The sequence below is a fragment of the Dipteris shenzhenensis genome, chromosome 16 (assembly GCF_047967505.1).
Source record: "Dipteris shenzhenensis isolate YYH24624 ecotype China chromosome 16, Dip_SZ_1.0, whole genome shotgun sequence".
In the NCBI taxonomy this organism is placed as follows: domain Eukaryota; kingdom Viridiplantae; phylum Streptophyta; class Polypodiopsida; order Gleicheniales; family Dipteridaceae; genus Dipteris; species Dipteris shenzhenensis.
Window position 1 is genome coordinate 21,829,565 of NC_141611.1, and position 27,293 is coordinate 21,856,857.

At 46.1% G+C, this 27,293-nt stretch overlaps 1 protein-coding gene across 1 annotated transcript in view; it reads left to right on the plus strand.

Moving 5' to 3' along the window:
• The first annotated feature begins 4,527 nt into the window (after positions 1–4,527).
• LON2 (lon protease 2) overlaps positions 4,528–27,293 on the plus strand; it is a 50,667-nt gene continuing 27,901 nt past the window's right edge. Inside the window, exons 1-7 of the mRNA XM_087386936.1 lie at positions 4,528–5,296; positions 5,391–5,506; positions 5,689–5,803; positions 6,398–6,567; positions 6,990–7,081; positions 14,962–15,141; positions 15,231–15,314. Of these exons, the coding sequence (XP_087243062.1) occupies positions 5,190–5,296; positions 5,391–5,506; positions 5,689–5,803; positions 6,398–6,567; positions 6,990–7,081; positions 14,962–15,141; positions 15,231–15,314 (864 nt within the window). The 5' untranslated portion in view covers positions 4,528–5,189. The remainder of the gene's footprint in view (positions 5,297–5,390; positions 5,507–5,688; positions 5,804–6,397; positions 6,568–6,989; positions 7,082–14,961; positions 15,142–15,230; positions 15,315–27,293) is intronic.

Sequence of the window (27,293 nt, forward strand, 5' to 3'; positions counted from 1 at the left end):
CTCACTAGCATATGCACGTTTTTGCACATTTAGGAAGACCTAATCAATTTTGTATTAGGGATGATTGAGTCTTAGTTTCCCTATTAAATCCCACAAATAAGTATATAGTTAGTCCCTACCTAATCGACACATCACATGCATTCACATGATTTTGCATAGGCACATAATAGATTGCATCAATAATAGTATCACACACTTTCATTCCTTACTCTCAAAGCTGTGGACATGTTAAAATCCCAGCGGTAAAAAATGTCAAAGTGCAACGACTGTGATGATCTAAAAACTTGAGAGTGCAACATCTCCAGGAAAAAAAGAGGCATACAAAAAAAAGAGAGAATTTCATCATGGACTTGTTCGACATTCTAGAATAGATTATGCATTTTGGAAGGAGCAAGCTATTTCCCATCCAAATGAGTACATGTGCGCTATTGTAGATGGTATGGATCAAAATACAACAACATTACCTCGATTCGTTAACACTCCACCTAAGCTACAAGGAAAATACTTTTTAAAGACACATCTATGTGGAGTGTTAGTGCATGGATTTAAGTTTCTTGCAGACATATTCAAATCAAGAAATGGGGCCCAAATGGTCTTGAGATTCTTGTAGAAGACTAGTTTAGCACTAAGGAAAATGGTCATAGCTGTAAGAATTAAGCAGTGGTAGCCATGGTCATCATTGTCATTGTTGCCATCCAATTTCTTGATGCCAAGTTAGCAAAAACATGGGGGAGGAGCACAAATTATTCTATTTTACTAGCTAGAAGCAGTTCAGTTCCTGGACTGGTTCTTGCACTAAATTTAGGTCTTGGACCGGTTCCTTGATTGACTATGCACACATGTGCTCATGTGTGGAAGACTTGACAACACCCGTTTGCATAGTGAAATGACCAGAGAGTGAAGCTGGAGAATGGAATAGAAAGAGAAACTTATTGCATGAAAGGAAGAGTATTGATCAAGTAGGTGAACCCCTAAAAGTTACCAAGTGGTGGGCAATTTTGAAAAAATGATTTTGCACAACTACATAAAAGTAGAGCTTGGACAAGCCGTAGTAGCAAGCATCACTTCTATTGATCATAAACACCCCTCCCTTGTTATCAGAGTCGCAATAAAATTAATGTTTAACTACAAACTTATAAAGCTAGATGCGCATACAATTAGCTATAAGTAAACAAGTGATTAAGTGAGTTATGTAGGATTAAAGGATTGATTTAAGATCATCTATAGAGAGGGAAATATAAGAAAAGGTAGGGGGGAAAATGAGGGAAAAGGGTTAAATAGAATGAGGAAAGAATGAAAAAGTAACAGGTGGAGGAGAAGAAGAAAAAGGATGATAGGAAGGGGAGGGGTAGATAGTTTAACAAAGTGAACGATATGTGTCTATCATTCATTAGGCCTTCCTATGGGTGAGTGAAATGCTTAAGAGAGAGCATAAAATTGGAGGCATGAAAAGGAAAGAGTGAAATTTGTGGTGTGTACATGCATGTTCATTTGTGTATGTATTTGTGGGATGGACATGGACATATACCAACAAGTGTACAGGTAAATCTATACTTGTATTCATTTCTATGGAGACATGAATGCCTCAAAGAGTCTACATCCCATGTTTTGCTCTTCTTTTGCCATATGGCATCCTAAGAGGGCATGCTAATATACTCTCAAGGTCTTCATGAAGGAGGACATTATATAATAGAAAACGATCTATTTCAAGTATGATCAGAGAATTAATGTCTTTCAAGAAGTTCTAAAGGAATGGATTGTCTAATTTTGGACGGCATTTTTTAGTTTTCTCCCAAAAAGTTGATTTGATGATGCTAGCTTATATGGGACAAAAGAGCCAAGTGGCTTCATGATTTCTAAAACTTAAGAAGAGTGGCATTGGTAAGTTGCTTTGGCATGGTGCCCTTGGCATATTGACTAAGATCTTTGTGCCCTCTTTCAAAGGAAGGAGACAAGATAATATTCTAAGGGCACTACAAAAAATATAAAAAAGTTGGATTCATATAAAGGTGAGAAAGAATAACTTTGACTCCATTGCAATGACATTGCCATATGGTTGGATATGGGCTAGTAGATATTGAAAGGCAAGGTGTTTTTCTTAAGGCATGCCTTAGCCTTTAATGTAGGTATGTAGTTTTAAGTGGGTCCAAAACATGGGAATTTGTGATACTTAGTCCACTATGATGCCGTAAGGGGTGTTGTTCATAGAAGCATGAGTGAGACAACCTTATGAGGGAGAAAGGGTGCTTAACCTTGTGTTATATGTGAAGATGGGGCAATTGTCATTGCTACCATTGATTAGTTACAATGATCGACTATGTGGGTAGAGCAAGGATGGGGGCAACCCAATTCTATAAAAAGCAATATGAGCGAGAGTGACGTGAGGTGTGTGAGATTGAAGAAACCCCAAGGCACACCTCACCTCACTCTCGCTCACATCACTTTTTATAGAATGGGTAGCCCCATCCATGATGTATGTGAGATTGAGCGAGAATCACTTTGTAAAAGAACATATAAGACGTGCAAGCAATCACACATTTAAAATACCCCTGTATTTAAGATTGTAAATTTTTTTGCATAATTGTTTTCCCCACCGCCCTCTATATACGTGTTATAATTTCAAATTTAAAAGTCCTTCTCCATACATGTACATACCAGATAAGTATTTTTATACAAGATAAGTAGTTTTAACCCTCTCTTGTTTGTATACGGTTAGTAAGACCATGAGATTAAAATTGCACTTTGTTAACATATTATGTTACATATTTATAAAGGTACATGTGAACTTTGGGTTTGGGATATTGTTAGGAAAGGCATATGAGGTAATCCAAAGTTGGGTGCCCATCGCCATCCTCGCATTCATTTAACCAACTTACTATGTTACATGTTTATAAATATATGAGAGCTCGAGAACCAAGAGAGTAAGCTGATTGCAGTTACAAATTCATTGGCAAGAGGCCCAACTAATTGTCATATCTAAGTCATTTGCAAAATGGTTTGAAAGAAATCTTTGCACCATGATCCTCTCATTCAATTATTGAACCTACTATGTTACATGCTTATAAAGGTATGAGCCAAGCTTGGGTTTGGAGTAGAGTTACTTATTGAAGGAGGAAAGGCATACATGACAGTCCAATTTGAGGAGGGCAACGTGCCAAAATCCTACATCATCATCCTCTAATTCAATTAACGAATCTAGTATGTTACATGTTAAAAAGGTACCAACCAACCTTGGGTTTGGATAAGTGTTCAACCCCCCCCCCCAACAAACACATAGACACAACAATCTATGAGGGGCACAATCTCCTGTTGCCTACAACAGGGGGTCAGCTCTGGGTGATTATAGACTAGCGCACCATGGGTACCGCCCATGAATCATGCAGAGCAAGATTGCCTACCCACTGCCCATGTCTAGACCATGGCCCGGATACATTCAATGCTCTAGTTTGTTTGTATTTTTGGTTTTGTGCGGCCTACTTCCATTTTAAGTGAAAACAAGTCCATGGGGCTTGAAAATAGAACCGGTCCGAACTCACCCACCCCACATCCTTACGCGACAATGTTAATATATATTTTGGACATTTTCCCTTGTGAAAGTTATAGTATTCAGCATCATGAGCTTCTGTAGGGGAGGCACTATACACCTAGCTAGGTGTGGCTAGGAGCAGGGGAATGTTTGCTTGGGGTGGCAGGCTGGCAGCCTGTTGCATGTTGTTGCACCTAGCTGCCTCCCTGGATCAAGCTCATGATGTTGTTAGGTGACCTCCCCGTGCTAGTAGGAGTACTAAAATATCAGCAGGCCCTTGCCCAGTCATCATTTCCAAAAATGTGGTCCCATGAAGCCTCATGGAGGCTTGTGCATTTCTTTAATGCAGCGCAATGCTGCACTTTTGTACGCTGTTAAAGCCAAACCCATAGCCCACAGACTATTTGGGCAAATTAGGAGCTTTGGGCATTGCAAGGCTGAGTAAGCATCCTGAAATTTTCGGATGCTGGGCTAGAGCTGCAATGCCAGCCTAACATTCTCAGCCAACCCTAGCTCTGTATGGGGCTGTGAGAGTTGCCTGCTAGTAGGGTTAGGAGAGCCCCACCAACATGCATGGGGAAGCTCTCTTATAATGTGGGAATCTGTGTAAAACTTCCAGCCTAGGGTGACACTTAGGGGAGTTCACGCCACTCGCCCGGATGGTTGCAAAAAAGAAAAGAAAGGGGCGCTGTCTCACGTGGACAAATTAGCATTGCAGGCCCGAATAGAAAGAAGGGAAAAATTCGTCCGCCTTAGTGAGGCCACTGCCCAGGAGATGGGCAACCCGAGAATATTGTGCGCGAAGTGTTCTTTGTGGGTCTCTTGAACCCAGGAGATGGGACCCAACGAGTTCTCCCCAAAATGAAATGCTGTTGCATGTAATGGTTCTCATATTTTACATAAATTGTTTCGTGGTGGTGCTCTTTCCCTCTTCTTTTTCACCCCTCTTGTCTTCTCCACAACTAATGAAAAGGAATTTCCTATTTTTCAATGTAGGCTAGGGCCGTGGGGTGTGAATTTCCAGTCTTAGCCACACCGAGCTAGGCAGAGCCAAAATCCTTGTGTGCACCATCATCCATCATCCTCTTTTCCTCTGGTTCATCGTCATCTTGTAATAAGTATTGCTTTGCAAGCATCAGTTTTCCCGATTCTTTCATCTCCTCTCTCTATTGCTTTCCTCCCCTTTACGCTTCTTCCCTGTTGCTTCTTCTTCTTCTTCCCCATTCTGCCAATCCTTCCTTCCTTTATCTCCTCGCATTCTGCCTTTTGCTCTCTCCCTTCCTTGCCTCCTCTCCTCATAACCCTAACTTTCCTTATCAGAATCCTCACAGCAGCTCCACATCCTCCCCCTTCTCTTTGCTGCTCCGAATTCGTTGAAATGTCTGCTTTTTGTGGCAATTCCGATGGGGACGCTTCCTTTAGCCCCAGGTTAGGAGAATAGCGAGACGCTTATTGAAGAATTCTATGCGGAGAAGCGCCATGCAGGCATTGGCGAACTGAATTGCCACAAAGAGGATGTTGATCATCTGCCAGCTCGACGAGATGATACTATTGCGTTGCCGTCCAGTCGTGACCCGTGTTGCCTCTGCGAAGCTGCTTTAAAAGAGGCAATTGAACACCACCTTTCTAACCAGATAGCCTCCCTTGGTTCTGAGGCTTTAGAATGAGGGAGGTCGTGGAATTGCCAAATCGTTTGGCGATTTTGCCATTCAGGAATCGTGTGCTATTGCCAGGAGCAATCGTCCGAATACGTTGCACTTCACCCACAAGGTGCTTTGCTTTTCCAGAACTAAAACGTGATCTGCTTTGATTGATGCAAACCGCCTCGTCTTGGTTTATATGGAAGGAATGCAATTGTTTGCAGTGTCAGGCTCGTGGAACAGGAGCTGTGGCAAAAGGAAGAAAGAGGACTGATTGGCGTGCTACCTGTCACAGATGCGCAAACGCCTCCTCCTCCGCATCTAGCAGACTCCTCCCAGGGTACGCAATAGACTTGTTTCCTAGTGGAGAAACAAATCTTTCGTTTGGGTCTTGTTCAGAGTTTGGCTTTTTCTTTGTAGTGTTACTTGGTTTGTCACAAACGAGCTACAGACTCTTTGCTTGAAAGCTCTTGCAACAATTCAAGTTGCTCGTTGAACGCTAATTCTCAAAATTGAGTGAAGGTGCTGTTTCAATTTTGGACGAAAGGGGGGATAAAGGAAGTTCTGCACCTGCGTCAGAATATCATCAGGGACCTGTAGCAAAACAGTCAAATGAACCTGTCCAGTGGCATTCAAGGTTTCTTTTCTCTTCACTTCTACTTGAAGAAACTCAAAGATAAGGTCAATGCAAGACTCAGGCTTCTCTTCACACGTTTATTTCTGTGGACCTGTGCTGTGTACCACACACACAAACTGTGTGTAAAGACATGGGTGCGTACACAAGCACCTAGATCTCAATGCGTATGCAAATGATCTTCCAGCAACGTTTCTGCATGTGTGCTTTTATTTGTGTAAGCCATGAGAAGATTCTGCTTTGTGTAAGCTGGAACTGTTACGCACGATTGTTCCAACAACTTCTCCTTGGATACCTTTATTTGGCCCTTTTGCTATTGTAGAACCTTTCTAATCAATCTCCTCAAGCCTCATAGGCATGATTTGTTCTTCTTTTATGTTTTGTGAAAGGTCATTGTTTGTACCATTGTTGGGTTTAGGCTATTGAATACTTACTCTTTTTCTGTAAAATCACATTTTATAAAAAGTCTTCTTGCAAGATGTGCGATAACTTTTTGATGGGCTAGTTCTGTCACAGTAAAGCTCTGTAAAGCAGATGTTTGAATGAGGTGAACTATGACAGATGGAGGCCTTCTCTGATGTGCCATTTCTCTGACAGGGGAGTGGCAGCCAGGGCATTGCATTTATCAAGAGGAATGGAAAAACCGAGTGGGCGTGTCACCTACACAGTTGTGTTGGAAGGGTGGTGCAGATTCAGCTTGCAAGAGATGAATGCAAGAGGTCCCTATAACACCGCCTCAGTTGCTCAGCTTGATATGACAAGAGCTGGTAAATCATCACTTTGGACTGTGTGTAAACGAATATGGGGAATTATTTTTGGCATGGCAATATTGTGTCAGTTTAGAGAGTTATTTGACCAGGTGTCTTGGTTGACAATTTGAAATCAACTTGTTAATGCTTCCTTCGTAAATTGAATGGCACTTCCCTAACCCACGTCACCATAGCTAAAAGAGGAATTAGGATTCCTCATGGCGATGTCAGCCTTTTTAATCTAATTAGGAACAATAGAACTTGGCAATTGCCCTTGTGCAGAGGTGAATTTGGGAAGTGTGCATGCCATGATATTGATCTGCAACGTCTTTGGTCATGTGGAATTAGAGCTTTTTGAATACAGAAAAAAGATTTAGATTGATTTATTGGTTGGCATATAATTGCTTATGCATCTATTCCCTCACGTTTGCTTACTGTAGAGATGGATCAAGCAGAACGTGATCCTGAGGTGCAGGCTATTGCACGCCAGTTCAAATTGATTGCTGGGGAGTTGATTACGGTTCTTGAGCAGGTACATGGGTTCTCTCGTTAAGTAGAATATTTTTGGAAATATGGGGTCCACTTCAAGCATTTTACCAAGGTTTACTATGGCTGAGTGCACATTTCTCTAGTTGTTCTCTAGTGAACACTAAAAGATGGCTGGATATGGTTTAATCAATGCATTTCCATAAGTTTTGGGAAGTACAAAGTTTTTTGATTTCACTTTTCTTCGAACCTGTAATTTGCAAAGATGAATTCAAAGTTGCCATGATTGAGAAATCTGATTCAGTTTTGAAATTTCTGTTCGCTAAAAATGAAACATCATGACACTTCTTCATAAAGAAAGGTTAACACAAACGTTGTAAACACTGAAGTTTTCTGGTTGAATTTTCTGAAAGCTGGATATGGTTTAATCAATGCATTTCCATAAGTTTTGGGAAGTACAAAGTTTTTTGATTTCACTTTTCTTCAAACCTGTAATTTGCAAAGATGAATTCAAAGTTGCCATGATTGAGAAATCTGATTCAGTTTTGAAATTTCTGTTGGCTAAAAATGAAACATCATGACACTTCTTCATAAAGAAAGGTTAACACAAACGTTGTAAACACTGAAGTTTTCTGGTTGAATTTCCTGAAAGATATCCTTTAGGCTGTTCTATGTGATCCTTTGTTCCATTAAATAGTGAAATTTCTATATGTAAAATGTGCCACCCTTTCAACAAGCTTCCAAAAATATCTATGTTTTGATTTTGCTTTGTGTAGGATTTGATGGCTTCTGCATCTGAACAACCAAATCTGGATAACCTTTAATGAAAGTTTGGTAGTCTGTAGATATATTCCAAAAAATAGTTCGCTTTTCAGAAGATTTAATTTGTAAGGTTGGGTCTTATGAAGGGATATAGTCTGTATATGTTTTGTGCTCAAAATTTTCTAGCTCCAAGATCTTATGTACAAAGATTCAAAATTGCAATATTGGATTAATATATTATTCCAATTATAATGAGTCTAGTTTCATGTGAATCGGACTATATTATGATTCATGAATGAGAATTCAGTTTCCTTAAAATTATTCAATCTACCTTTCGTTTGGAGGTTGAAGGTGTGATAGAAAACAAGAACATAATCAGAGTATTTTAAATGTGTAAATAAGATATCTATCACTAATAAGAGTGCAGTGGCATTAGAGTCTGACTAGTCCCTTCTCAGGTAGGTGGATAGGTTAGTGCCTATTATGTGGGCCTCTTAGTTTAGGGTAGTCATCTCCGTTACAGCATGGACCATTGCCTTAAACATTTAATTCTCTGCCTGTTGAATCAGTAAGAGTGCTTAGCACTCTTCTTTGACACATGCATGCACTCTTGGATGCAGTGATGCGATAATCCGTCTTAGACTCTAGTCTCTTCTCAATGAGGGGCTGATCATTTATGATATGCATCGTGTGGGCAGATCACATTTCTACAACTTTTGAGTTGACCATCTTTGAGCCGCCAAGGCATTGGATGGTCCAACAAATGACTGCATATGTGTCTCATATGAAGCCATAGTGCCTCGTTGCCAAATGCGAATATCACTGTCTTGTGGTGTATGTGCATCTATAAGTGGCTTCTTATCCTGTGCTCAATAAGTTCAGCTTCAAACGCTTGTTTGATGTTTGCGTTTTTTGGAATTTCCTTTGCCTAGAAAACAGAGGTGGAGGTTAATTAGATGAGGAATCATATAGTGCTATACTCAAATCCATCTTCCTTCCTTAATGTGTACATTGAGAGAGAGAGAGAGAGAGAGAGAGAGAGACGTCTCATGGGCTATGAGACAAAGTACAAGCACCAAAAAGGGACTTGGATACCCGGAGAGTCGGTGGAGCGCGCTCGTCGAGTTATTATATGCATAGTATGTTCTAAAACTATCATAAATATCCTGAATAACATCAGTTTAAGACTGTCGGGTCTTTGAGTTTGGATTTAGAATCCCTAATGAATGCTTCCTGGTAGACCGCCCATTTAGAATCCCTAATGAATGCTTCCTGGTAGACCGCCCATTTAGAATCCCTAATGAATGCTTCCTGGTAGACCGCTCAAACATGCAAAGGGGACGTCAAAGGATGGATGCAAGATCATTGATGTGGTGAAATCAGAGAATGACATAGCTAAAAAAGGAAATGGCATATTTACGTGCTTCCTTCACTTGAGTGAGTTCAGTGCTTCTTTGTTTGAGCTGGGTTGAGTGAGCTCCTCAGATATCCAGGTCCTTGTACCCTTCAACTTGTGTGTTTGTCTGAGAATCTTTACTCTCGCTGCCCCTCTCCACCAGCACCAATGCTTGTCTCCATGGTCAAGGAGATGAGTACCAGTCAAGTGAGTTCTTCCAGCAAGAAATGGCTATTGATGCCAAGAACAAAATCATTAGAGCAGATCTTTATCTGGAAGTTAAAAAGCAGGAAGTCATAGTACAAAATAAGAGGATTCTATGCAGTGGTGGACTGCAAGATGGCTGCCTCTTTGATGATGAGGGGGAATACATAGATGATGAAAAAATAATATGCCTCGAAGAAAATACCAGAAGTCAAATGGGATGAGAATGGCATAAGTTGTATCACTCAAAAGGGAACACAATTGCCGGTTTATTTCAATAGAGAAGGCAGCAAGAGTCAAGATTCTCAATCAAACAAATAAGTTGAAGGGTACAAGGATCTGGATCTATGAACAGCTCACTCCGACCTAGCAAACAAAGGACATGGAACTTACTAAAGTGAAGGATGCACATAAAGCTCAGAAATGGGAAGTCTACTGAGACGGACAAGCATTAATTAAGGATTTTAAATCCAAACTTATCTTAGTCGTAAACTGATGTAATGAAGGCCACTTAATGATAGGATTAGAAATATAGATGTGTGCAAAACATATTCAGTCAAATACTCTAAGCAAGGTCTTAGAAATCTATCTAAAAAATAACTTCAAGCTGAGATGCCATGTGCAATCCTCAACTCTCTGATACTCAAAGATGTAATAGCTACTCTTTTTTGGTGTTCCGTTGTGTCTTGGGCCCGTGAGGCTTTCCGAAGACATTAGTAGATCTTGCTTTCTTTCTTTTTTTCTGAATTAAACCTGCACTTGTGCTCCGTTTTGAGCTTTTCTGTCTTTTTGGCAAACTTTTATCTTTTCACTTCTGAATTTGAGTTTATACAACGTCTTATATCTATCAATACCTGCCCTATCATTTTACATAAGCCTAGCCAAGTTAGGCGTTTATAGATGATTTATTTGTACTAGATGTTCCCGACTTTCAAGACTTTATGTACAAAGATGCTTGTGCTTTTGGGAAAGGAATCTATCCTCGTGGTTTTCTTAGATCTTAGACTTTCTCAATCTTCCGTAGGATTAGAGGTTGATATATATGATAAACGTGAACAACCTGAATATAGTGGTTTACACATTATAAAAATGCCTCACATTGACTCAAACATTTCTGATTTGGCAATGTAGTAATTTGATCACTTTACTAATACACAAGAGGTATAATCCAAGAAAAATAATGAAAAAAGTACACATGATCTTAGATATGAAGTCTTTTATCTATGGTGTATTGGACTTAGGCATGTTTAGACCGATTGAACATAAGCTGAAAACAAAAAGCGGGGAGCTGAATAGCCGGTTTTTCTTTTAGTTTCAAAAGAGAGTTTGATTGAGTATGCATGTGCTTTCTAGGATTGTAGTTTTGCATCTTTGTAGGAAGCGGTACATAAGTGTAAGGGGTCCATTTAGTTTTTTATGCTTTAATTAAGAGAGAGAGAGAGAGAGAGAGTTTATTCTTGCTTTTTGGAAGATTGTGCTTCTTGTTTTGCTTGTTTATTTTTGCTTAGTCACCTTCTTCCTTTCTTCTTCCTTTCTTGTTTTCTTTATATTTTGTTTATTTGACATATTTTAGTAAGCACTGGGTTTGCTCAACAGACTCTGCGGGTCTTTTGAAACCCAGTATAGGTGCTTATGCTTGGGCACTGATGACGACATAAGTGTTGCTTTGCTTGCTAAGTATGTCTTCCTTTTGTTTTTCAAAAAGTTTTTGTTACCTCTTTTTTCTTCTCTTTCGTTTTCTATTTTATTTTCTGTGTAGTTTTTTGGACTTTAGAACATCAAAAAATCTAAATTTGTATGATTGGATATATTCTAGTCTTACATATATATATATATATATAGAGAGAGAGAGAGAGAGAGAGAGAGAGAGAGAGAGAGAGAGAAGTAGAATTTATTAGCGTCCTCGGGGGGCCAAAAATGACCCATGGGACCCGTCTCGATACAATGTAAAAAGAGTCTCCTCAAGGAGAGGGGTTAGGAGTCTATGAGTTCCTGACGGCAGGTAAAAAGACGAGTGACAAAAGATCCCAATGCTGCCGGAGAGGCAGTGAAGAGAACTGATGTCAACTGTGCATATCGGGGGCACTGTAGAGCTACATGTGCCTCCGTCTCAACTGTCTGCATGTCACAATCCGAGTAGAAATAGTAATGTACATTGTCCCAAAGATGGACCAAAACCATATACAAAGTGTATGCACAGTGTGCCACTATCTAGTGGTATGGTGCTGCCCAGATGTGGACCTGTGTGACTCCAGAAATTTTCTCCTACCTCCTAGTGGCACCTTCAAAACACTCTCAGCCTGTGTGCTGTCCGAGAGCTTCAGTGGGCTGCGTAGTGGTGCTCCGTGGACACTCCTTGCTGCTGCTCTTCTTGATGAAGACGTGTAGATGAGTGCTCCATAAAACTCAGATCTGTTTGCTGCTCTAGAAGCGCAGCCAACCTGAGAACCTGTAAACCGTACGTGCAGGGTATTGCTCTTCACCCTGTAGGTGATCTGCAGATTGTACTGCACAGCTGCTATATGATCCTTAGTATCCCTGCTATACGTACCCGACCAAGACTGTAGATTTACAAACTGGCCCAACTTTATGTTGCAGACACAGACTTGCCCATATGCTTCATTCTGCTGCCACGTGGCAATCCTGAAGTAGGCGCCTGTCAGTAACTGTTTCTGGCCTGCCCCATCCTTCAGATCTCCTGCAGACTGCAGCTAGCATTTGCTCATGTGGCAGCCCTGCTAGTGCCTGCAGTTTTACTCCCCGGGGGTCCAACTCTCTGCCCACGTGGCATATCCTATGTGCTCTTCGTACACATCCCCCATGCTTTCCTCATTTGGGGGCTCACAAGTGGAGACTAAATAACTCCAATGCCCCCTCTCACCGACCCACCGTGGGCCAAAACCACACGTCGATGCAGATGCTTCATTAGCTCCCATGGAGAAGCCCCTGTGGAACAAGTTGGATCCTTGTTCATTGGCGTTTCAACCTGCAGCTCCTGCTCCTCCATATCAGGTCCCATGAAAGCAATCCATCTTGGTACACAAGTACATTCTAGGTGGTACCAACAGTCAATGGTGCCACCATCCGTGATCACGGACTCAATATTCTTCTTCCTGGTGCAAACAATATTTGTAATGAAGGGGGGGAAAAGGAGGATATAGTCCCTCCACATTTTCCTCTCCACTAGAGTATTACTAAATAACCCCCTTTTCCCTTCAAAATCTAAGGACAACCTGGACCTCGTCAATCACCAAGCTCCCGAGGTCTGTTTCAACTTATCTTCACTATGGCAATATCTGCAGCCAAGTAACAGACCTGAACAATGAGATCCTGGTGGCTGATCCACACAGATCTCCGAAGCCAAGTGTATCTCAAGAAATCCTAGGCCATGAGATCCAAATGAGCTCTCAAGTAGGTAATCCTTTGGTGAGAGTATAATCTCGACCTGCAGGTCCCCATGTCCACCATGAAGGCTTCAACACATTCATCAAGTTATTCTTCCACAACTTGCAGCCGAGTTTTGAACACGCACTAAGACTTCCCCCTCTGCCTACAATGAAGTCTTTTCACCCTCTAGTCTCTCAACGCTTGAGAAATATAAAGCAAAGATTCTGATGTATGCACTAAAAATATACATACCACCAGTGAATCCACCCCTTTGTGTGCTTGCTTTAAAAACAAGCCATGTACCTCACGAAGGCACCCACAACATCCATGTGTAATTGTGTAGTGCCATCTTCCATTGGCCTACATCCATCTAACTTTGATCCTTGAAGTCCTCTCAAAGACACCTCCCTCATGCAAGCGATTTCAGCTTTATACCTAGAGTAATCCGAGCAAACGTCGCTCCTGCACAAAAGTTGCTGGTCACTTTTCAAACCATCTCTCAAAGTCAGACATCGGTACACCAAGATCTGCATACCTCACATGAGTAATTTTTGGAGTTGTCACCAAGAAAAGCTCCTCAGTCATTACCACATTTCCATATCTTACATGAGTAACATTTGGGAGTTGTCACCAAGAAAAGCTCCTCAGTTATTACCACATTCGCTCCTGGTTTTGAATCTTGTGACTCTTGATTGGACTTCGTCCTTCTCTTCTAGTCAGCCTTCTTCTTTCTGCAGTCCTTCGCAAAATTCCTTGCTGGTCATAGTAGAAGCATTACTTCTTCTTCTTGCCTCCACTAGAAGAAGAGTCCTCCTAATCATCAGGTTTATTAGTCCATTTGTTGTTGTTGGGCTTGCTGTTGCCGGGCTTGCCATTCCCTGTGCCTTTGCTCATGTCTTGCGCAGTAAAATCCTTTTCATGGGATCCGTTGTATTTTCTCTCCTGAGCTTTCTCCCATAAGCAAAGGCACTAGCTCCTTGAAAGTTACCAGTGCCGACCGTTGTCATGCATCCATGGTTGTACAACAAAGGCTTCGTAGCTCATGGGGAGCATGCCAAGCAATAGACTAGCAAATTGTGCTGAATCCGTCTATTAACCGATTTGTTGACTGTTGATCTCTCACCACCTTCATCTTTGTGATGTGATCCTCTACTCTGCCCCCCTCCTCCACCTTCATGTTGTAGAGTTTCGTTTCCACATCGAGGATCTTGGGTTATTGTTGATTTTGTACAAAACTTTCAGCATGGTCCAAGCTGAAAATGCCGTGTCCTGCAGTTGAAAGTGAGGGAGGAATGAGTCCGCTATCGTGCCAATAATGATGGGGAGGGCCTCGGCATCTTTGCTGATCACAACTGCCTCGACCGCATTCTTTACATCCTCTGGCTCTAACTCCACTCTTGTTGTTATCTCGCAGATCATTCGAACCACCAAGTGGCTCCGGATCTTTATCTTCTAGAGAGTGTAGCTGCTTCTGTCGAGCTTACCTGATTCCCAAAACCTGGAATGGGCAGTCTAGCAAATCTACGAGGAAATGAAAGGCTTAGGAGGAGCACACCTATTTGAATGTGGATCACCATCCTTCTCGCAAGGGTGCCTGTCCTTCAGATGTAGATGTTGATTTCTACAAGCTGAGCCGATCTGCCATCATCATCTCTTTCTGATAGGGCATCCCGAGATCATCTCCTGCATAGTATACATGTCAAATTTAGTGGTAATGTCGAAAATAGCGATGAAATTTGTGTATCTCCATCCCATGTCTCATTTTCACTAAAATCACAGCCCTAATCCTTAGCTGTGAGCTATTGAGCCATGGAGCACTTGCACGCAATCTCACTTCTTTGAAGGTGTCTTTTAATTTGTCCTTCCATTCACTCCCAAAGAGTTCTGAATGACGGGAATGTGGTTTTGTCCTTGACTGTCAATCAAACTGCAAGCTCCTGCATCTCCCTGCTTTACTGTTGTTTATAAATGAACCAGTTTTATTGTTCTGCTCATTTGCCTGTTTAGGTAGCATGACCCAATGTCTTTATCTATCATGTCTACCAGTGATTGTGTGTTGAGTATTGGTTTGCAGATCTTTGTATGGTTGCTTCATTCTTTCTATAAGAGTTTTCTCTTTTATTTATCGTATATTTAACCATTTAAGGTTGTGTATCTATGCCATTTTGGACTTTCAGAAGCAGAGGACAGTTGGGCGAACCAAGGTTTTGTTAGAGACAGCCCCTGCACATAGGTTGGCAGATATATTCGTTGCCAGCTTTGAAGGGAGTTTTGATGAAAGGCTGGCTATGCTTGATGCTGTCGATCTCAAACAGCGCCTTTCAAAAGCAATTGAGCTTGTTAGCCGCCATTTGCAGGTTTATTTCCACATTCTAAGTTTTTTTTTCCGACATGAGTGCATGGCCTCATTGAGGAGAGGGTATTGATGTATACATGGTGAAAACAGACTATACAGGTTGCTGAGAAAATCTCGCAGAAAGTTGAAGGGCAGTTATCAAAGTCACAGAAGGAGTTTTTGCTTCGTCAGCAGGTATTCCCAAGATTGTTTAGGACTAGTTTGCCTTTTTAATAGTTATATGGAAAGCCGTATTAGCTTCTTAAGCTGCTAGCTATACTTATAATAGTCACTTTGCTTTAACAAGAGTGTGCTGATCGAAATATATTTTCGTTTGAGCTTTAAAACACATGGTTGAAAGGACATACATCCTTCTAGTGTACTCCATGCTAGACCCTAGGTATTAGGTGAATAAATAGTTTTCTGTATATTGCAAATTTGCATGTTATTGACAAGTCTTGGTCCATTGGTAACGTAGTGGAACTATAATGCCTCAAGAGTGAACACGTTCATAGTTCTCATTTGCTTAGTCCTATCATGTCTCGTTACCCATCCTTAGTAGCCCTTTGCTGTTGCACCAAGAAAAAGTTTACTTCTTTTGTTTTTAACATTTCTTGTTATTGCAAATGTTTCAATCCTTCGTATTGCTTTTCCTAGCTCTTCTGCAAATTTGACTTTCTTCATTCACGGATAAGTGGCTATTAAAGACCATGTACAAAGGGGTTTCAAAACTTGCTCTTCAAATAGAAGAATATTAGGAATCCGAGGTCACCTCTTATAATAATAAAATCTACAATTTTGTTTCAAATCCAAGAGAAGGTCCCTAGGTTCCACCTCCATGTGCTTAGCAAACTTCTACCTTTCTATTGAGGAACTTGAGACTCTGCAATGGCTGCATATTCAAGCTGAAAACAGAGAAAAACCAGTCGAAAATGGAGAGGAAAGCTATGGCGCTCTGACGCGAATTTGCGCCCCTTCTCCTCAGTGGACGTTCTGTGGTATATGAGCTTTCTTTTGCCTCAGAAACCCCCTTTTTCTTTGCTCTGGAGAGTGAGATACAAGCCCTCCAAGTTCAGTCCTTTGTTTTTGACAGTTTTGACAAAGTTTTGAAAGTGATGCTACATAAAATGCTACTTTAGCATTTCTGAGTTTTTGAAGTTTTGAATAGCATCAGTACAACTGTGGCTTCAGCTTTGCTTTGAGTTGCTATACCTGCTTTTGATTGGAAAGCCTTCCTTAATTTTAGCCACCTCTGTGAAGCATGTAAGAAAAAGCATCATTGATTGAAATTTGGTCACTAGTCTTTGCTACATTAAATGCTTATATTTTGAAGCCTTTCAGTTGTTATTCTAGCCTTGTAAGAGAGAAGACATTGCCCAATACCTGGGTTAGACCCTCTCATGGCTACCATATTGAATATAGATAAGTTCAATGGAAAGGGCTTCCACACATGGCAGATGAAGGTGAAATTTGCATTGATGAGGGAAAACCTCTGGGGACTTCAAAGACAGAAAATGCCAATCTACTTTCAGTTGATGTGCCTCCACAAGATGAGGCATCCTTTGAAGATTATGCTTTTTAAATCATCTCTATGTATGCTCGAGATCTCTCTTTTTTATGTTGAGTCAAGGTACTCAGCCTGGATAGTCCTCTAAAATGAATGAAATAAATTATTGTGTTTTGTGTATTTTGTAAACACCTCTGGTTACCTTATGATGTAGGCCATGTGTATCTGTTTTGCTCCATGGTACCTCCTGCAGACATTGTGTGCATGTACATGCAGGGGAGATACCCATTGGAAGGTCTTTTTGTATCCCTTTTTGTTTACCTTACACCCATGGGAACCCTTGCTAGCTTGAGATCCTAGCCATTGATAGATCCATGACCACCATGAGATGGCATGAGACACCTTGTGCTAGCTGTATCCTTGACATAGCCTGAGGCATTCCCTTGAGGGGGGGTTTGTTGGGATATATCAAGGTGTATGCCTCAGGCACACCTTGGTTTCTATGTGTGAGTGCTAGAGGCATAGTTAGGTGCCCATAAGCACAGTTAGGTGGTGGTAAGCCACATAGGATGTTGTGTTCATTACTGCTACAGGAGGAAGCTCGGGAGAAGCTCTACAGCGAGGATAAAGATGACAAGGCGATGCTGGTGAAGGATTCCGTTGGCAAAGGAAAGGGCAAGCCTAACAGTGACAAGTCCAATAAAGACGACTTTGACGACGAGGGGACATCGAAGAGAAAGCACAAGAAGAAGTGTTTCTATTGTGATACGCCCGGACATTTTGCAAAGGACTGCAGAAAGAAAAATGCGGATCTGAAAAACAACAAGGAGTTTGACTCAGATTCAGAGGGAAAGGCCAAAGCAATGTGGTAATCGAAGAGTTGTTCCTGATGACATCACCGAGTGTTACCGAGGTCAGATATGTTGATCTAGAAATCACAGTAAGGATGTCTGACATAGAGATGTGGGTCGACGAGGAGTCAGATGCCTTTGTGAAGGTGAGGGATAGCAGGGAGTGCTTGGTACCTTCCAGGTGTGTAGCCGTTGACACTGACACGAGGGTGGATTCCATGGAAGGCCTTGGGGTCTCATGGTCAGATGGATGCTAGAGTTCAGAAGGGGACAGTACAGGATTACACATGCGCTTGGTGGGTGCCTCAATGCAAGTTTGCTTTCAGAGCGAACATTCAGGCAGTACAACAGTCTGGTATGTATTTGATATTCTGCATTTGAGCCTTTATAGCATGCTGTGCAGAGACTCTGCTCTTCATTTGTCTTAGGTGATAAGAGGTTGGAAGGAATTGGCCTTCTTCGAAGGTAGGAGGGGAAGTATTGGTGCTTCTTCAAATCTTGGACGCAGATTGCTAGAAGGTGATGGACAAAGAGTACTAAAGCCAGAAGAGTACCTGCTTGAGAACTCAGCGGGAGTTCATGGTCCAGGTTATCTGGAAATATTCATTGGTTGCAGACCTTGCCAAAGGAGGGACGGGTTGAAACAGACCCTCACAGCATGGTGCCGGGAAGACTCCAGGTTGTTCACTCATTATGAGGGGGACGACTGGAAGATCGTGACAGCTGGATTTCTCGAGTTCAGAGGCGGGAACGTGACTAAAGGAGGTGGTACCAGGAGGTGCTACCAAAGATGGACCTGTGTACCAGGATGGTGTGCGGAAGCGGAACCGGACCTGGTGGAGCAGGAGCCACTGGATGAAAAGCCAGGAAAAGATTTCGACACCGAAAGGTTCCAGAGGACTACGACCAGGGAGTTACTGAAGCATCGTCATCGACGTGTTGGCATTGGGCTGAGATGTGTCGGTGAGAGGGGGTGTTGGAAAGGTCACCTCCCCATCTGTAAGCCCCCGAATGAGGAGTGCGTGGGGGAGGGAGACCTAGGGCAGGATGTGTCGAAGAGAGAAGAAAGAGAGAGGGGGCTGCCACATGGGCAGCACCTCACAAGAGAAGAAGGCTGCAAAGGACGGAACCTGTGGAAGGAGCAGAAGGCGGGGACAGCAAGCCCTAGATCTGACCTGGCAGGGCGCGATGACATCAGCAGTGTACGGCGCAGGACACGTGGCTGGGAAGAGGGCCTGGCAGAGGCACAGATATGGCAGGATGTGCAGGCCCAGATATGCAGCAGGAAATGTGGCTGTCAGTGGGCAGGAGGCAGGCCTTTTATAGGCTGGATACCTGCCTTGAATGGAGGGCCAAAGGACCCTGAAAGTTTGGGGCAAAAGCCCTGGGGTGTGTGCCCTTTTAGGGCTGGACCAACCACAGACTGGTCGGCCAGTCTGTATTAGGCTGGTCGGTTTTTTGCCAGCCCCCTTGGGGCCTATAAAAGGAGAGGCCCTGGGCCTCATTTCACATCCAACAGTTCAGCAGAACCAGCAGCAGACAGGAGCAGCCAGAAGGCATTTTCTTGGGCCTCATCTTGGAGGTGAAAGAGAGTAGAAGGTGTGCTGCAGACTGAGCTCTCAAGGGCTGAACCTTGGCTGTTTCTGAGGGCAGCAAGGTGTTGTGATCTGGACGGAAAGTCTACAGAAGCTCCAGGTGGAGCACGCGGGCTCGAGTCTAGAGATAGCCAGCAGAGAGGAGAAGGACCTTGTGGTAAGATCAGAGGACCACATCATTGGTGGGACTCTGGATTTGTCTCTTTTGTATTGTGTCCATAGTTGTGGACGGAAATATATATTTTGGTGGTTTCTCTATCTGGTTGGTTCATTGTCTATCGATGAGTCTGCACACCTATTGTATGCACATAAGTAAAGAAGTCTGTGATTCCACACCCACACCGCACACTGTGTGAGCTCCTGGGCATTACTATAAGTCTTCCGCTGCGTGTACCCTCTGTTGGGTATTTTCTAACATGGACATAGATGCTAACCCATCACAAGATTGCAGTGAGCCACCCAAATGTTCCAAGCCGTGATGCTGGCTACCACCTCCCAGACTCTGTCCTCCTTAGGAGGAGGAGCTAGACTGTCAGGGGGGACTGCCTCATGGAGTGCGATCCTCCGGATGCTCTGACCTTGTATCCAGTAGGCTGGGGAGATCTCATCAATCTGAAACACGTATCCTCCCTCTGTCAACCAAGCCACCATCCCTTAGGTGTAGTCTCTATGAAGACTCTGCATACGTGTCATGATCTTGAGGGCTCCCATCCAGATCCTCGCTGTGCTACGACAGCTCCACAGGCCTACATAATTTTAAAGCCACTAATGTGGTCTTACTACTTTAGCAAGCACTTGTGGATAAGGTATTTAAATGAAGCAATAGGGTGGGAAGATGCAGGAAGAATGGAGGAAAGAGAAAGCCAAAAGAGAAGAATGGGAGAAAGACAAATTGGAATGGGTAGCTATCGATACAAGCCTTTAGGATTACGTGCATGCTTTGAAGGTTTAGTTACATCAAATCGAAGAAATGAAAGGGCCCACGGAAGGGACATGCAAGGCAATGGAAGAGCTCAAAATAGAGAGTGCCAATTAGTCTCCAGGGCACCATCGGAGCAACAATGGCACTGCCCGTCCACTCGCATCTGCTCCAACCACGGTCCGATGGGCAAGCCTCCGTGGGCAGTCAGCCAAAAGAAGTAAGAGATCTTCCTCGGCCGCAAGTTGGACCATATCCACGTCCAGAACCTGGAGTGTACATCCCGGGGCACTCTCTAGGTCACCCAATGTCTCTCCCTCGAAGGGGTCCACCTCGATGAGTTCATCTGAAGCCTCCTGCCAATCCGTGTGGTATAGGAAAAGAAGGGCACCTCATCCACCTGCTTAGCTAGGCCGCCCCTAGAGGGCGAGAACCACTCTCCCGGATCCCACTGGACCTCCCTCAGGGGTCTACTCTCCCACAGCCAAAGGCGCCATCTAGAGGCATCGTGCTCTGAAATACTGGGAGGGTCAATGTGCCACTCCTTCCCCAAATGGCCCACCACTCTGATCATCTGCCAGTGTATCCCATCAAGACTCCCATCGATCTCGGGGTCACTCTCAGTGACTGGCTGAAGTAGGCCTCCAGGTCCTACTCAGAAGAAGCTGGGGTGCGTGCTGCCACGCTGCATCAACATCCTCAAGGGAACACTAGTACGGAAAAACTGCCCCAACCATCTGCTGTCTCTCCAAACATGAAGTCCTTCCCACTAGGACTCCGGAATGGCTAAGTCAATCTTGCCCATCCGCTGCCCTGCCCCTCGCAGATGCGCTAGGGCATCAAGCCTCGCCTCTGTCTCCATAGGTAGTTTGCTCCAATGGCCAAAGGACCCTGCTGGACCATTGTCCCACTGTGCCCAACCAATGTGAGTCCGTTGTCCAAGCATACGGCCCTCCTGATCTCTGATCTCTGGGTGCCACATAAGGGACTGGCGCTCAAACTCCTCTCTGCATCTGGGCGGAGCACGGATGAGACCCCCTGCCAGTCTCTGCCATACCCTATGAAGACTCCTCATCAGGGGGGAGCCCTTTCCCGTAAGGGGGGCCTCTGAGAAGATCTATCGATGTGAAGGTTGCCAATGTCCCCCAATGTGTGAGGTGTTCCTCAGAAGCCCTCACTCTAAGAGGAGCTTCCAAGGCTCTGCACTTGGGGTGAGGCCACGAACCACCAACTTGCCCAGAAGGGTCCTGCTTTGCATCTCCGGATCAATGACACCCAAGCCTCCTAGTGCCTGCGGCATGATCGCTGTCTGCCAAGCTACTCGGGCCCTAGTGTTTCTCGTGCCATCTGAACCTGCCCAAAGGAAGTTCCGTACCAACTATCAGAGCTGCCCAATGCAACCTTTATGAAAGCACCAGTAGGTGGCGATATACCAGGCCGTGGCAAGGAGGACCTGGTTTGCCAGGCACGCTAAGGAGAGTTTGGCCGAGCTCCAATAGAGAAGCTTGCGCTGAACACTCTCAAGGACCGGGGCAATCTGCTGCTCTGCTGTAATGTCAATACCCACCTGGCATCCGAGGTATCTCGCTGTTTGGCCCCGCAGTATCCATCTGAAGCCAAAGTCATTCCCCCACTCTCGGATCTCCTGTGTCTCCTCAAAGCCTGTGAAAAAACCTATAGATTTCGTCCATTTGATCTGTGCCCCTGTTGCCTCACAATAAATAGCCAAGGCGTCCGTGACTCTCTCCTGACTCGCTGTGGTGCCCTCAACATACAAGGTCGTGTTGTTTGCAAACTCCGAGTCAAGTAGCTCCTCCTCCAGTCTGATTGGGAGCTTCAACCCTGTGAGACCCGCCACCTGTGATCTCAAATAGTAGCCCAAAGCCTCCGCCACAAACAAGAAGAGGAAGGGAGCAAGTGGGCAGCCTTCGCGGACTGAGCGAAAGAGAGGAAAGGCCTTGCCTGTGTCCCCTCCGATAAGCATCTGGCTAGAGCTCCTTGCATATAGCATTGAAACTTCTTTGACCCATCTGTTTGAGAAATCCAATCTCCTCATAGTGCCCTCCAAGAAAGACCACTCCACCCTGTCGTATGCCTTCTCAAAGTCCAAGAGAAGGACGGCCAACGGCTGTGACTCCTCTCTGGACCAATTCATTGCCTCCCAGAACGTGAAGATGTTGTCTAGGATGCTACGCTCTTGGACAAACCTAGTCTGTGTGTCATGGATGATGTCGGTAAGATGGGGCCATAACTGCAAACTCAAGACGTTGGCGAGGATCTTGTATGCGGTATCAAGCAGAGTGATCGGCCTCCACTGTCGGATGTCTGACCTATCTCCCCCTTTCGGGATCAAACAAATCCACCCCCTGCTCAAAGATTGAGGGAAGGCCTGTGTCAAAAATCTCTTGGCAAGCTAGACGGAAAGGGGTGGAGATAATCTCCCAGAAGTTCCGGAAGAAGGCCGGAGTCAAGCCATCCTCACCCGGGCACTTCTAGGTCGGGAGAGCCCTGAGGGCTTCCCAGAGCTCCTCATCTGTGAAAGGCTCCTCAAGTTTGCTGCATAAGTCCTACGAGACTATTGGCGGAACGTGATCCCAAACTAGCTCTCGGGCCACAAGACTAGCTGGGTCATCCTCTCCGTTTGAAAGAGCTAGCTGTAGAAATCCGTGGTCATGTCCAGAATCTCCTACAGGTCAGTGTGCATGATGCCCTGCGAGTCCCGGAGATGCTGTAGTTGTGTGCCTGCTGATCGGGGCCTAGTGGTCTAAAAGAACTACTTCGTCATCTTGTCCCCTGTTGCACCCATCGGGCCCTGGAGGAATGATAAGAGAACTCAGCCCGTCGCACCTTCGTGTCTTGGAGCTCGACACGAGTGCTCTTGAATTCGTCACTATGGCGCTGAGACACTGGGTCCTGCTCCCTGAGCCTCTCGATGGAGGCGAGGTCTCTCCTCAAAGTCTGCTCTCGCTCCTGAAGGGTACTCCTTCGTCGAAGGGCGTGAGCCTGCAGCTCCTCACTGCTCCTCTGAATCACATCGGCCACCCATGTAGCCCAACCCTCACACGGTGCCGTCTCTGACTGCTCCCAAATCCCTGCCATGATCTGCTGAATCTCCTCGTCCTGCAGGAGGTCCTTTGGAATGCGGACCCCCTTTTGGGGGAGACCTCGATGGGGCTGATCCAAGTGAAGTACCATTGGAGAGTGGTTTGACATCGTGGTACCTGCCGGAATCCCGGTAGATCCGCCTCTGTGTAGTGCCCAGTCCCCAACATAGAAACGGTCTAGTCTCTCTAGCAATCCATTGTGTCTCCTCTGTCCAAAGGAGAAGAGAAGGCTGTCAGGTGTCCCGCTGAAATTTGGCTCTCTCCACGGGTCTCTACCACTGATCATGAAAATGAACTGCTCCCAGGTGCTACGCTCTATTGCTGGCATCTAAGAAAAAGAGGCTCCGCCCTGCTTGTCTTCCCCAAACTCTAGGTTGTTGAAGTCACCTCCAACAATCCATGAGTCTACATCTGGAAGACACTCTGACAGCGTCCTCCAAAAGGCCGGGCGGTGCTGTCTGCACGTTGGGGCATACACGTTTAAGATCCCGATCTCGGACTCTCCTGTTCGAACTCCCATCCAAACTGCCCGTCCTGGAATGAGCTCACCCTAATCGTAGACCTCTGGGGCCAAAGTCTGTGAGACTGAGATGTAGACCCCTCCACTCCGTCCTACCGCAAGGGACCACTCCTCTGGACCTCTCCTTGGGAGAAGGTGATGGCATCGTCTGATGTCTGAAGCTGAAAACATGTGCTCTTGAATCATAAGGATGTCCACTGTCCGTCCTACCACTGCCCTCTGCAACTCTTGCCGGAGTATCAAGTACTGCGGCTGGCTACCAACACGGTCGTGGAGCCCGTGTACGTTCAAACTCACTATGGTCTAGCTCATGAGGATGGGGGAGTCGGGAACAAGGCTCTCCTGTGAGTGGGTGCCTGTCCCAGAAAGACTGCTTTGTGTAAATTGTCGGGGGTTAGAGAGCGAGTAGTTAGTATCTGTGCGTCGCTGTACTAGTGTGGATACCAGCTCAATACCGATCTTCCGTGCCGACTTCATCATGAAAGAGGCTTCCACCCCAAACAGCTCCGCACACTTCTGGAGGGGCCAGAAGTGTGCCTGCTCCACCTTTGCCTCCAGCAGCAATCTGATAACTCCTGTTGCCAAACCTCACATCGGCTCCTCGCGCGTGAAGCTCAACTGAAAGTTCACCTCCGCACCATGGGCGTACCGAAGGTCTAGTCCATGTGGCTCCATCCACTTATCCATCATGAGTGTAATCTGATTCCCCAAAATAGCATCGAACACCTCTGGGGACCATTTCTCAACCCCTGTGGAGGCAAACAGAAATCTCCAATTGGGGTGTGTTGGAGATCCCATTGCACTGATCAAACCCTCCTTTCGGGGCTGAAGGACCATGAGCGTTACCTCCAATGGTAGAGGATAAGAGTCTGGAACCTTCAGATAGTTCGAGGGTCCTAACCTCTAGGAGTCCCGTGGTAAGGGACGCCCAGGCTAGAGGTTAGGGGCGGCTGACTAGGAAGATGAGCCTCGTTCCTCAGGATCCCTCCCTGAACGGACCTGTTGATGTTAGGAGGCGGTAGAAGGGGGCGTCATCGTTCCCTTGCCAGCTGCTAGGGGTGTCGAAGCAGAAGAACCTGCTACTGAAGTGGAGAGAGGGACAGTAGGAGAGGGAGCGGTGGGGACGCGGGGAATAGAGGGAGGGGGGTGGGTGTTGAGGGCGACTATATGAGGGGGGGCTGGGGGGGGAGGGGGCGGGGAGAACCCTGGAGGGGGAGGGGGAAGTGAAGAAGAAGAGGGGGAAGGGTCTGGGGGGGGAGGGGGAGGAGGGGGGGGAGGAGGGATAAGGACCATAGGGCCCCCCTGCTGGTCAGGCACGCTAGGGCTCTGGATTGGCTCCTCGGGGCTTTGGATTGGCTCCTCCGTGGATCCCATTGGGCTAGCGTCTGTGGCTTCCGCCGCCGCCGCGTCTGGAGCTCCTGGGGATCGATGCTACTGCTGCAAGGGTGGAATCGGAGGCTGAACCTCCGAAGCTAGAGGGCAGGCAGGATGGGCGGTGGGCCCTGCTGCTGGAGGAGGTGGCTCCTGTTGTTCCTCCTTCGGGGCCTCTCGGTCAATCCTGCCCCTCTCTTAGCGATTGACCCTCTGCCTGCGGCGCTTGCGGGCTTGCTTGCTTGGGTTCTTTTTCTTTTTAACTTGGGTCAAGTCCCCTTCTGAGGGGGTAACCCAAGGGGTCTGAGACTATTGCTGCTCTTGCCTGAGAGAACGCTGGGTTCGGGCCTGCTGACTCTGTCTACTGGGAGGGGGGGGCGCGAGGGAGGCCACGGGGGCAATCTCTGGCGAGGTGACCCATTTGTCTGCACCGAAGACACTGGCCTGGTGACCCAGAAATCTCCACCCTCAGGCGAAGTGTGCCCCCTTCAAGTGTCTCGAGAAGGATCAACCCTGGGAGGGACTTCGGGCTCTCAATCACCAGTCTGATCCTGGGAACTCCATCATCTGCTAAAACTGAGGCGGCCGACTCTGGCAGGGACTCGAGCACTGTGCCAAACGCCCGACGAATGGAAGGGAGGATGGCTCGATACTCTTTGGGGAGCCTTGGGAAGCGAAGTGTAACCGAGAAATGTGGAACATGGTGTGTCGTATCCATGTCCTCCACTGTGAACCCATGATACCAAGGAAAGAGGTAAACAAGATGTGGGCCGAGGAGGATGGGGCTCTACTCCACAAGTGTCGAGGCAATGTCGGGGGAGCTTAGCTGGATGAGGAAAACGCCTCGTCCATAGATGGTGACCTCCTGGATGTGGTCTCCTTCTAATGCCAAGCTCGCCTGGATCCACTCTTGCACCTGTCTTCGTGTAGGTGTGAGGCCCACAATTTTGCCCAAAAGCGCCTTGTCCTGGAGGGACTGAACTACCTGTTGTACCTATTGCTTGTCAGCTGGGGAAAGAAGAACCTTAATGCCGTGGGATTCGAGTGTGCTGCCATAGAGCCCATCTGGCCAGACCAAGGGTCACCACCAAGGTTTTCTTTCGCCTTAACAAGCGCAAATGCTCCTCCTGCAGGGAGGAAGAAGAAAAAGGGAGAAAAACGTTAGAGGGGGAGGTGGAGACGAGGCGGAGTGAGGGGGGGTAAGGACGGAAGAGGAAGGAGGGAGGCAAGGAAGGCTGAAGGCAGAGAAGGGAGGGGGGGACGAGAAGGCGAGGAGGGAGAGAAGGCGAGGGCAAGAGGCGAAGACGAGGTGGGAGAGGGAAGCCGGCAGGGGGGAAGGAGAGGAGGCGGAGAAGGAGGAGGGGGGAGGAGGTAGGGGCGGCAGGAGGCGGAGAAGGCAGTGGGGGGAGGTGGTAGAGGGAAGGAGGCGGCCCGCGGGGAGGGGCAGCAGGGGAGGCGGGAGAAACAGCGGGGCGGGGAAGCGGAGAGGGGGGGCGGGGAAGCGGAGAGGGGAGGCGGGGGGGTGCGGGGAGACGAGGCGGGGGGAGGCGGGGAGGGTAGGCGAGGGGAGACGGGGAGGGGGGGCGGAGAGGTAGCAGAGGAGGTAGAGGGAAGAGGCGGCGAGGGGGAGCGATGGCGGAGGCGGCGGAAGGGGCTGTGGGAAGGAGGAGATGTCGGGAGGGGGGCAGCGGGAGCAGCCAGGTTCAGCAGCACCATCCTCCCGCTGCTAGTTTTTGCTGTATTGTGATGCTAGATCTCTTTTTAGAAGCAACTCTTTATATTTTAGTCCGTCCACAAAGCAGGACAGGATACAATACCAAAAGGTTCTCCTACTAGATGTCAAGCTCTTCTAGATCTCTGAGCCCTTGTGCTTCACCTCGAGCAAATGTAGACTCTTTGTCTAGAAGTGTTCTCCTCAACCTTGCTGCCCTGAATGTCAGCCTAGGTAGGCAGCTGATGACGTAAGTGGGGATGTCATAGTAGCTAGTCCCTGCTATGCGTGATGGAGTTTATGGTTTTCAATCTTATGAGTGACTATCGTGAGATTGAAACTGCACTATGTTGTGTTTTTAGAGGATGAGTTTGGGAATGTTCCTGGATTCATCTAGGTATATATATATAGGTAGGCAGCCGTCCAAGCTCAGTCTGCAGCTCCTCCTTCACCCCTTGGTTCTCCGGGAATAGGCTCCAAGAGTAGGTCTCCTGCTGCTCCTGTCTGCCTGTCTTTTGCTGCCCCAGAAGATGAGAAATGAGGGCCTGGAGGCCCTCCTTTTATAGCCACGAAGGGCTGCTGCAAAAACCGACCAG